Genomic DNA, 11,635 nt, shown 5'->3' with positions numbered 1-11,635 from the left:
TATAGCTGTATTCAATTTCTCCCTAGTACTTACCGATGACACGCATACCCATAACATGATGCAGCCACCACTATTCTTGAAAATATGAAGAGTGGTTCTCAGTGATGTGTTGGATTTGCCCCAAACAAAATGCTTTGTATTCAGGACAAAAAGTACATTTCTTTGCCACTTTTTTTTGCAGTATTATTTAAGTGCCTTGTTGCATGTTTTGGATGATTTTTTATTCTGTACAGACTTTCTTCTTTTCACTCTGACATTAAGGTTAGTATTGTGGAGTAACTACAATGTTGTTGATCCATCCTCAGTTTTCTCATATCACAACCATTAAACTCTGTTTCAAAGTCATCATCGGCCTATTGGTGAAATCCCTGACCGGTTTCCTTCCTCTCCGGCAACTGAGTTAGGAAGGACGCCTGTATCTTTGTAGTAACTGGGTGTATTGATACACCATTCAAAGCCTAATTATTAAAAAACATTATTATTGAACACTGAATGAGTCCATGCAACTTATTATGTAATTTTTTAAGCACATTTTTACTCCTGAACTTATTTAGGCTTGCCATAACAAAGGGGTTGAATACTTACTGACTCAAGACATTTCAGCTTTCATTTTCTATACATTTCTTAAATGTTCTATAAACAAAATTCCACTTTGACATTATGGGGTATTGTGTGTAGATCAGTGACACAACATCTACAGGTAATACATTTTTAATTCAGGAAAAAGGGGTGTGAATACTTTCTGAAGGCACTGAAGTTTGTGAGTATCTGGGTACATGACTCAAGTACCGATTCATGTATGATTCAACATGGGCCTCGAGTTTGCATTACAATCACTTAGCCTTTCCTTTTTTGTTCAACCAAAGACCACTCATCTGACCATATCCAACCAGGAAATAACAACACGACAGTGTTTTTCCCCAAAACATTAGATTTTATAGTGTAGATGTCAAAGAGAAAATGTTAGAGGAAAGGACCCAGGAAAAAAAGCACTATTCTGTAACAATGAAGAGATAAAGACAATCAAAAAAACAGAATATGTATGTCATACATTTTGTAAACCTAGAACTGTTTTTTTTTTTTTTTTTTTTTTTAAACCACAGTGGTCACAGATATTACTGGCTGAAATGGAATGGACAACCCTGACGACGATATAGACCATTCATCTGGACAGAGCCCTTTGATATCTCCAGATGTCTCGAAACAAAACCCGTCCGTCCCTCAAATGATAACACCCCCCCCCCCCACAGAATAAAAATCAGTTGGTCTATGCAGTTGTTCCCCGTCTTTAGTTTCCCTAAAACAGTTCTTCTACATAAATACAATAAAATCCATTGTCTGTATGTCACAAGTGCTAGATAAAGATGTTGTGAAATATTCAAAGTCATTCAATTTGTTGTTGAACATTTTCACAGGTAAAAAGCATATCTGTCAGACCAACAGAGAGCATCGTTCTTCCTCATCGTCGCTCCCGGGAAGAAAAAAAACAAACAGAGGAGCAAAAGAACGAGTTCCCGTGTCATGCTCTCGTTCTCAAATCCCCATGTTGTTGTAAAAAAACGTACTTCTGTCCATTCAGTGCTCTTTCCTTGTGCAGATATGTTACAGGGACAGAGACAGGCATGCAGACACACAAACCATGCAGATATGTTACAGAGGTGGTGGAAGAGTGCAGTAAACCCAACAACCAGGCCCTTCTAATAAACCACAGACAATCCTCAGGCCTGGTTTGGAGGAGAGGATAAAAAGCAGGAGAAGAAGAAGAATAAAAAAATGCCCCATGATAAAACAATTACAAACAAAACAAAATGGAATGTCTTTTGTTGAGCATGATTAAGATCATGTTCAAATGACTATCTGGACACGCTGATAACCAGACAGTATATAGTCCCTTTAAAAAATATTGTTTGAATACAAGTGACTAAGCCATGGCGGCCATTGCTGTGACTGGTGTTTCCAAGCATCCTGGGAGAGCTCTGGATGATAGCTTATAAAAAAGGCCACCAATACAATAACAGCAACCACAATTGAGACGCAGACTGGACTTTTAACTCGTAGTCTGCCCCCTTGGATGAGACTGGGTCCATTGAGATGACCCTTGACCTCACTAGTCATCTTCTACAGCCGTCAAAGGAGAGGGGCGGTTTGGGCAGGATGGGTGAGGTTAAAGGGTGAGAGGGGAACTATTGATGGGTTAACTATGACCCTTGGGCTTATAGTGTTTAGTCATTACAGGGCAACCCTTGTGTAATTATCACGTCATTCCAAGGCAAACTCTACTGAATTACACATCCTTTAATAGATAATATAGAGAAGGTTTTACAAACACAGTTAAAAGTGTTTGGTTGTTGGTCAGAAAATGTTACCTATGTAAGTGTGCACAATACCAGCGGTCTTCGCACTGTAAACTCATGCTTGTCAGTGTTTCAATGGAGGAGACATCAGAGCTCCAGAAACAAGTGACTTGTCCCTTGTTTGGGAACAACCTTTCAACTTTTCTATGTAGTGTCAAGTATGAATAGAGCCTAAGTCAGTGGTGTACACTGTAAAGAAACAAATGGGATGCTACTGTACTGAACCCTCAGCCAAGGCATCCAGGAATAATGAACAGTGCCCTCTGCAACACCAGGAAGTGCCAAACCAGACCAGCGAATGAAACATGAGCAAATCACCTTGCAATACTAACTTCTTTTCCTCCCAAAACAAGATTGTAATATGTTATAATATATAATATACTTTTAGATTTTTTTTGTCATATATAAATCTACTATGAACAGACAGTATAGTAAATACACAATTGTTGGAATCATTATACAAAGTAGAAATATTTGCATCCCCCCATCTCTCTCCATCCCTCCCCTTACAACCCCAGATCCTTTTGCCATGAAAAGGAACTCAACTCTCACTTGGTCGTGAGACAAGTCAACTGTAGAAAGTGTAACAGAGAGAAAAAACTGAAAATAATACAAAAACAACAGGAATACAAATGAAAAGTACAGAAACCAGAGACACAGAAGTCCACTTCAAAAGACAACAAGGACAAAAACGAAAACAAATAAAAAAAGACCAAAAAATATTGGTAAAAACCACACAAATGAAGTAGTCATCAAAACAACTGCGTTGGAAAAATCCGGAAGAAAGATCAATGCAGAAACAACATCAATCTTCCCCAGTTCTTCCTCTTTTACCAAAAGTAGAAACAAGTGATTATGACTTCAATGGAATAATGTAGAAGGTAGTTGCCCAGAGGCTAAACATGAGTTGGGGGTGTGGGTGTTCAGCACACCGTATACAGATCACTATATCATTCATTCTCCATATTCTGCACTATAGGTGTTTGAGAACTAAGTCAACTGTATGTGGTAAGAAAGTTTTTGGACAGCATGCGTGCAAATGTATTGTATATACAGTTATGTGTCTCACACAAGATTGAATACACTTTCCTGTACCCCAAAAAAAACCAAACACTCCCTAGCAGTAGCTATGACAACCGTGTCTGAGTGTATAAAGAGTTTGTTTACTGGATTGTGACGTGACACTCACGTACACACGCACATGCATGAACCTGTTCGCTAGCACCTGACACTTGAAGAGCACCTGTGTGGACAGAGAACATGGGTGCCACTTGCTCCTCTCCGAAAACTCACAGAGGTGGTATGTCCGTCTAATTGCTCTGTCACCATGGTAACAAAGACACATATTTTTTGTGTGTGAACAAAACGCCAAAAGAACGGCTCATTGTATCTACTGCCCCTAAATGACTGTAAGATCGTCTGAACGTTGTGACATTAGAACGTTTTGAAAGGTGAGGGGTGAAAGTTAACAAAAATGGGGCAACTGTTCTAATTCCCTCACAGAGAACAACCTTGAATGTAAAGTCATGAAAATCTGTCTTATAAGCTTACAATACTTACGTGGATCCTGACTATTGCGCTGATAGCAACGTCACGCTTTGGCTTAATTTCTTGTCTTACTACTACTATTTTTGAACAGCACTCTCGTTTAAGATGGCAAGTCTCTCTAGTACAGACTACAGTGCATGCTAGCTAACTCTTTCGAAGAGGTGACGTGTATTTGGTTAAGGGTTTATATATACCAGCTCGCTACATCATTGGCTGATGTTTCAACCGTTGATTCAACCATTCAGTTCCACTGAAAAAGACTAACCATGTTAGTCCCTGTGTGTAGCATGGCAACTACCTTCTAAATGACAGTAAAGGGGTTACGACGAGGTCAAAGGGAACAGGGATGGGACAGTGGGCTACAGGGTAAACATGCCAAGGGCCTTCTGTCTATGTGCCATCGTGCTGGCATTTCCAGTCTCGCCACAACATAAGGGGATGAGGTGTGAGGGCGAGAGGAGGGCACCTCTCTCCCCTCGAAAACTCATTTAAGGCAAAGCTTTTCGTCGTGAGTTCATCGTAGAATCGACCAGCCTGGGAAAAAAAGGCACAAACTCAGTCTTTTTGCTGTCTGTCATCTCGAACCAGAAGACCTGGTCACACGTCCATCGTGCTCTCTCTCTCTCTTCCTCACTTTGTACCTATCTTGCGACACAAAAAAATGTCTGCTTTCGCCAATCAAAAAGTTGGCCAGAAATTTCAGCAAGCCCTGCGACGTCTCTCTTTTCTCAAAGTCTTTTGTGACTTTGTGTGTGAATGGTAACGACTGAAAGTTCCTAAACAGTGTCGGAGTTATATCATAGGGCGCTGTTGCTGTTTTTCAGTGAAAGGAAAAAGGATCAAACGACATAAAGAAAAATGACAGAAGAGTTCTAACTTAGATATTCAGTGTCTGGAGTGGTACTTCAGACAGAGAGTGTGTCTGTTACAAAAAAAGCATGGACACTCAAGGTCACCTTAGATCCCACTGGTCCTGAAGTAAAGATCCGAAGAAACCTGGCAACCCGAGGCTCCTTGTGTTCTGCCTCCTTACATAGAGACAGTACAACATATCGGCGGCCTTTTAGTCCGTCCACTCCGGACGAGCGAGATAGTGTCGTCTTCTGTTTCCGTTTCGTAACCGCTCAACATTGTCCCCTGTCCCCCCCCGGGGCTGATGTGCCTTCTAGACAGGGCGTGGGAGGGGCCAAGGATTGGGGTCAAATTCAAACGGAGGTTAGTGGTTGGCTGAGGACTAAATGGGTGTCTGAATGGTAAAGGGGGCGTGGTCATCCCTTTACAGAGGCACCTCCTCCTCCATAGGTTCCTCCTCACTCCTGGAGAAAGACAGGACAATGACACGTGTCACAAACAGCACAACCATACTCTATACAACCATAGACCGTTGTCGCACACACACACACACACACACACACACACACACACACACACACACCGCCTTGGGAGAGACGTACCTCCTCTGCTTGTTGGCCACAGAGAGGGAGGCCATGGCAGTGACGGTCTCGGCCTCCTCCGTCTCACACTGACGAGCCTCGCTCAGAGAGTGGCCCAGTGTGGAGGCCCCGCGCTGCAGAGATCGCCAGTATTTACCTACAACACACGACAGGACAAAGGTCAAAAGGTGATTATTACAGAGAGCAACTGGACAAGATGTCAAACAACGTCTGTTATCCAGGGCCGAGTGCTGCTGTTTACTCTATGGTAAATGCACGCTGGCAAATCAAATGGCAAAATCATTTGCTGGTTGTACTGTAGCTTGGAGCTGGGAAATATGAACCAAAATAAATCCATATTGTAATAAATTGGCTCAATTGATGCGATAACGATAAATAGAATCCGTTTATAACATTAATGTGCTCCACAGTTATACTTTTTTAAACTAGTACTACTAGTTTGATGGTTGTAGCCATCAATTGTCCCATTAACAATCCCCCATATTAGAAAACGTATTTAATTTCTAACTTCACATTTCTCGCCAAGTGATCGGTAAAATCATTTTGGGTTTATCGTCCCAGCTCTATTGTGGCCCATAGAGTGGGACTGTTTCCCGTGTGAGTAGAGTAAAGGGTCACACACCATGTTCCTCCAGCACCTTCTCCATGGAGTGGACAGCGTTGGGGTTGGGCCTCTGCTGCATCACCTCCTCAGGGATAGGATCCAACTGGATGGACAACACGCACACAGGAGTGAGTGACAGGTTAGATACAACACGGCGATAGCAGAACAAAAAAAACCCAGAAGATCTAAAGATCCCTCTGTGGATGACTACTTCTGACTGGGGACTTCTGCCCAGTGTTGAATCACCCAGCCAGTCCAGCGGTGGAGAACAATTTGATTCAATAACAAAAAAGGCTCACAGATGAACTGCAGCCTCCCACTCGAGGAGCCACTCTACACCACAGGCTACAATGTGTGCTTTGTGCTGGGTCCCACTTTACACACACGCATACAGTGCGCACACACACACACAAAGAGAATGGCGCCGGAGGGAATAGCAGTCTTTTTACGGGCTCCTGACCAATTGTGCTATTTTGTGTAATTTTTTGTGTGCTTATTTAAAAAAAAAACGTAACGTTTAATCATTTCCTATGACTGAAAAGAGCTTCTGGACATCAGAACAGCCTATCACTAACCTCGATTTGGACGAGGACTTCTACTTCCGTGAGTCGGAGGCGAAAGACATATTGAATATCCCGGACCAGGCACTTGAAGACGGAGCTATAGAGGCTGGCGCACAGGCCACCTGGTGAGACTACGGCGGCGAATGAATAAATTGCCTCTACCCTCTTTTCTATTGGCAAATGTGCAATCGCTGGAGAATAAACTGGATGAGCTTCATTCGAGACTATCCCATCAACAGGACATGAAGAACTGTAATATACTATGCTTCTCTGAGTCATGGCTGAACAAGGATATTGATAATGTACTGTACATCTAGCTGGTTTTTGTATGCATTGGCAGGACAGAACGGCAGAGTCCGGTAAGATCAGGGGTGGTGTGTGTCTCTTTATTAATAACAGCTGGTGCGCAATCTCTAATATTAAGGAAGCCTCGAGGTTCCGCTTGCCTGAGTTAGAAAACCTCATGATAAGCTGCAGACCATACTATTTACCAAGAAAGTTTTCATCTGTATTTTTTGTAGCTGACTATTTACCACCACAAATTGATGGTGGCACAGGGCTGTTTTGCTAGCACAGACTGGAATATGTTCCGGGATTTATCCGATGGCATTGAGGAGTTTACCACATCAGTCACTGGCTTCATTAATAAGTGTATCGGTCCCCACAATGACCATACGTACATATCCCAACCAGATGCTTGGATTACAGGCAACATCTGCACTGAGCTAAAGGCTAGAGCTGCTGCTTTCAAGGAACAGGATACTAATCCGGACGCTTGTAAGAAATCCCGCTACACCCTCCGACGAACCATCAAACAGGCAAAATATCAATATAGGACTAACATCGAATCCTACTACACCGGCTCTGACGCTCATCGGATGTGGCAGGGCTCGCAAACTATTACGGAATACAAAGGAAAACCCAGCTGAGTGCTGCCCAGTGACACACCCTACTAGACGAGCTAAATGCCTTCTATGCACACTTCAAGGCAAACAACACTGAACCATGTGTGAGAGCACAAGCTGTTCTGGACAGCTATGATCACGCTCTCCGTAGTAAGATCTTAAAACAGGTGAACATTCACAAGGCCATAGGGCCAGACCAATTACCAGGAAGCATCTGCTGACCAGCTGGCAAGTGTCTTCACTGACCTTTTTAACCTCTCCCTGACCCAGTCTGTAATACCTATATGTTTCAAGCAAACTACCATAGTCCCTGTGTCTAAGAACGCCAAGGCAACCTGTCGAAATGACTACCCCCTGTAGCACTCACATCTGTAGCCATGAAATGCTTTGAAAGGGCATGGCTCATTACTAAGCTAAGGACCCTGGGACTGAACACCTCCCTCTGCAACTGGATCCTGGACATCCTGACGGGCTGTCCCCAGGTGTTGAGGGTAGGTAACATCGAATCCGCCACGGTGACCCTCAACAAGGGGTGCTAAATCCCCTCCTTTACTCCCTTTTCACCCATGACTGCGTGGGCGGGCATGATTCCAACACCATCATTAAGTTTGCTGATGACACGACGGTGGTAGGCCTGATCACCGACGATGAGAGCTTCAAGTTCCTCGGTGTCCACGTCACTAAGGACCTACATTGGTCCCAACACACCAACAGTCGTGAAGAGGGAACGACAACGCCTCTTCCAACTCAGGAGGCTGAAAAGATTTGGCATGGCCCCTCAGATCCTCAAAAAGTTCTACAGCTGCACCATTGAGAGCATCTTGACTGGCTGCATCACCGATTGGTATTGCAACTGCTCGGCATCTGAATTTAAGGCGCTACACAGGGTAGTGTGTACAGCCTAATACATCACATGGGACTAACTCCCTGTCACCCAGGACCTCTATGACAGGCGGTGTCGGAGGAAGACCTTGAAAATTGTCAAAGACTCCAGCCACCCAAGTCATAGACTGTTGTATCTGGTACCACACAACAAGCAGTACCGGAGCGCCAAGTCTGGAACAAAAAGGCACCTGAACAGATTCTACCCCCAAGCCATAAGACTGCTGAACAGTTCATCAAATGGCTACTTCGACTATTGACATTGACTCCCTTTATTACAGTATTTAAAAAACAATTGTACTTGTTTTACACTCCCATGTGCTGGCTCTATGCACAATCACACGTTACACTGACACACACACGCTGACGTCACACCCGTACACACACGCACACACGCACACACACACACACACACACACACACACACACACACACACACACACACACACACACACACACACACACACACACACACACACACACACACACACACACACACACACACACACACACACACACACACACACACACACACACACACACAGACACAGCTGCTACTCTGTTTATTATGTATCCTGATTGATTGTTTATTATATATCCTGATCACTTTTACCCCTACCTACATGTATACTGTATTACCTCAACTACCTTGTACCCCTGCACCCCTTGGTACCGATACTCTTTGTATATATCCTTGTTATTGTTTTTATTGTGTTACTTATGTTTACTTGTGTTTTTATTCAGCTAATATTTGTCTTACTTTTTAACTCTGCATTGTTGGACATGGGCTCATAAGTAAGCATTTCACTGTAAAGTCTACAGCTGTTGTATTCGCGCATGTGACCAATAACATTTAATTTCACTTGAGGCGTGCGACACACACACACACACACACACACACACACACACACACACACACACACACACACACACACACACACACACACACACACACACACACACACACACACACACACACAGGGATACTCTGAGTGTTAGGAGAATCAGATGAAGGAAACAGGGCATTCCCCAACCTGCTTTTCCAATCCGGAATGATTACATTTTCCTCTGGCTCACTGTGTGTGCTGCATTTCTTTACCCCCTTGTGAGCAGAACCATTAAAATAAAGACCCAAATACTTCCATGTATAAACACGGGACGAAATATAGGCACACAGGCGTCTTTTTGCCCTATCATAACCTTGCTGAAAAGAAAGTGGAGGAGGAGGAAGAAAAAGGCTTGAAACATTAGAAGAAGAGAATGTCAGAAGAGAGGAGAGGAAAAAGGGATCGCCGGTCGGTTCCGTTCGGCCCAAAGCTGGAATTTTGGTTTTAATTAAAACAAATAGAGGGTGAGGAGGGAGAGGCCAGTCTAGAGAGAGGAATACTTGAATCCTGGCTGTGGCACGACAAGCTGCATTATACACACACATACACAAGCATGCACATATGCACAAGTACACGCACACACAGCCGCACACACCAGTGATGCGCGTGCTGACGCAATAATCCGCAGTCGCCGCGGTGGGTTTAGGCTCATGAAATATAGCGAGGATGAAGGGCAGGGTGGGGGCGGGCGGGTTGAATAAAGAGAAAACAAAACATTCAAAAAAAAGCCATAAATGTATCATTCTTGTGCAATTCATATCTAAAAGCTACATTGAGGTTTTTAATTTCCTTATTTTGATCTGCCATTAAGTGCGTAAGCCTAAGCTTCTTGGCCTAAGTGTACGTGCACCAGACACACACCAATCACCTTTAGGGAAAACTTGGGCAGGAAAAGTTAACCATGTCGGAGTTTCGTTCAATAAGAGAAAGCTGTGAAATGGAGAGTTGAAATTAAAGAGAGGGGCCAGAACAGTAGCCTCATATTTGGGAAAGATGTTATGTGCGATGATTGAGGCGCTACACACATTTGACAGTCACAAGACGGGGGACTTAAAATATGGCACGTCAAGGGAAATGCAGAAGGAAGCAGTTCTTTCAATAAAATGATACACCAAGTGTACATCTGAACTCGGGAACAGGAGTGGAGGAATACTATTTTATTTGAGCATCTTGAGAGAAGGAATGCGCGGTTAGGGGACATCTGTAATCGTTATCAGCATTATAAAAGCTGATCGTTTTTCAAACACATAAAATATGCATCCAAGCCAAAGCGATTTATCAGAAACATGTCGGGTCATTTTCACAGCAATTCCCTGAAAACCGTTTAGGGACAAACAGAGACATTTGTTCCCAGTTCATTTAGCGTTTTCTCCCTGGTCCCTAAATGTCTTTGCTGTGCGAGAGAAGCAGAGATGAATGAGAATACTCTACCGACGTCAACAACATCGAAGCATTCATTATATCGATGTGTGACACATTTTCTGGTGAGTAAACTTGATTTAGTCTTCCAGGGCAACAGAAGAGAAGCTGCATGTATCTATCTTTGACTGAACAGTGCATTTTCTATATTTGTAGGTTTGGGGTCGAGTGCGGCTCCCAGATTTAGACTTTATCACATATAGTCGGATGGTTGCGGATGGGTGGGTGCGGGTGAACAAACAGCAGACCCGCACACATAGAATCACAGAATGGTTTGGGGTACTGTACAAAACACATGCTCACACACACCAATACCCTATCATTCACTCCCTTCAGCGGCACAGCAGTGGTGCACATGGATGGCTGCAACGCAATTTCAGCGGCTTTAGAGGAAACGCGAACCTGTGTGTCTGTCCTAAGATCAAGGTCTGGGGCTGTCCAACACACACATGCGCATAAGAGACAACAGAGGACTTTGTTCACTTTGGGGGTCACTCACACCAGGTCCTAAGTGACGCATCCATACCCACCAAACAGAAGGAGTTCCCTCTCAAAGCACCCCTACAGAAAAACTGTTTTCACAGTATTAATATCTGTATATCATCCATATTCACACTGCTCTGATATCAATGGTCTTCAAGGACCCCACTAATACTGCTGATTTGGTACAGTCCAATCATTGCCCTTGTCAGAGAACTGCTAGTTGTCCCCCACGATGAAATCGGTTTTGACGAATGATGTGTCTTGTCATAGAGATTGGCACAAGGGGGGCACAATATGAATCAACGGACCGCTGCATCATTTGTGCTGTTGCTTTGTTTGATATGGCCACCCTAAGGGACCCTTGAAATACTGCTGAGTGAGTTCCCTATTACTCATCTATTACTCATCCTTCTTTTTCCTTTTGTTAAAGTTGGAGAAATACATTTTTACAATAGTGAGCCAAGATCCACAAATGTGTTTGTGTGTGTGTGTGTCTATGCCCCCTATTGTGTTTGTGTTCACCTCCAGCCAAGTCA

The 11,635-nt window shown here is 43.5% G+C and overlaps 1 protein-coding gene across 4 annotated transcripts in view; it reads right to left on the bottom strand.

Annotated features, from left to right (window-relative positions):
* Positions 1 to 913: 913 nt before the first annotated feature.
* The window catches only part of hdac4 (histone deacetylase 4), a 291,374-nt gene continuing 280,652 nt past the window's right edge, over positions 914 to 11,635 (bottom strand). For all 4 annotated transcript variants that reach the window (XM_065000848.1, XM_065000785.1, XM_065000804.1 and 1 more), the window contains 3 exons: positions 5,979 to 6,063; positions 5,357 to 5,492; positions 914 to 5,218 (listed from right to left, as the gene is read on the bottom strand). In XM_065000848.1, the coding sequence (XP_064856920.1) occupies positions 5,179 to 5,218; positions 5,357 to 5,492; positions 5,979 to 6,063 (261 nt within the window). In that variant the 3' untranslated portion in view covers positions 914 to 5,178. The remainder of the gene's footprint in view (positions 5,219 to 5,356; positions 5,493 to 5,978; positions 6,064 to 11,635) is intronic.

Source organism: Oncorhynchus nerka, linkage group LG1 (genome assembly GCF_034236695.1).
Source record: "Oncorhynchus nerka isolate Pitt River linkage group LG1, Oner_Uvic_2.0, whole genome shotgun sequence".
NCBI lineage: Eukaryota > Metazoa > Chordata > Actinopteri > Salmoniformes > Salmonidae > Oncorhynchus > Oncorhynchus nerka.
Note: the sequence above shows the minus strand (reverse complement) of the source record. Positions and strands in the feature narration are given on the sequence as shown.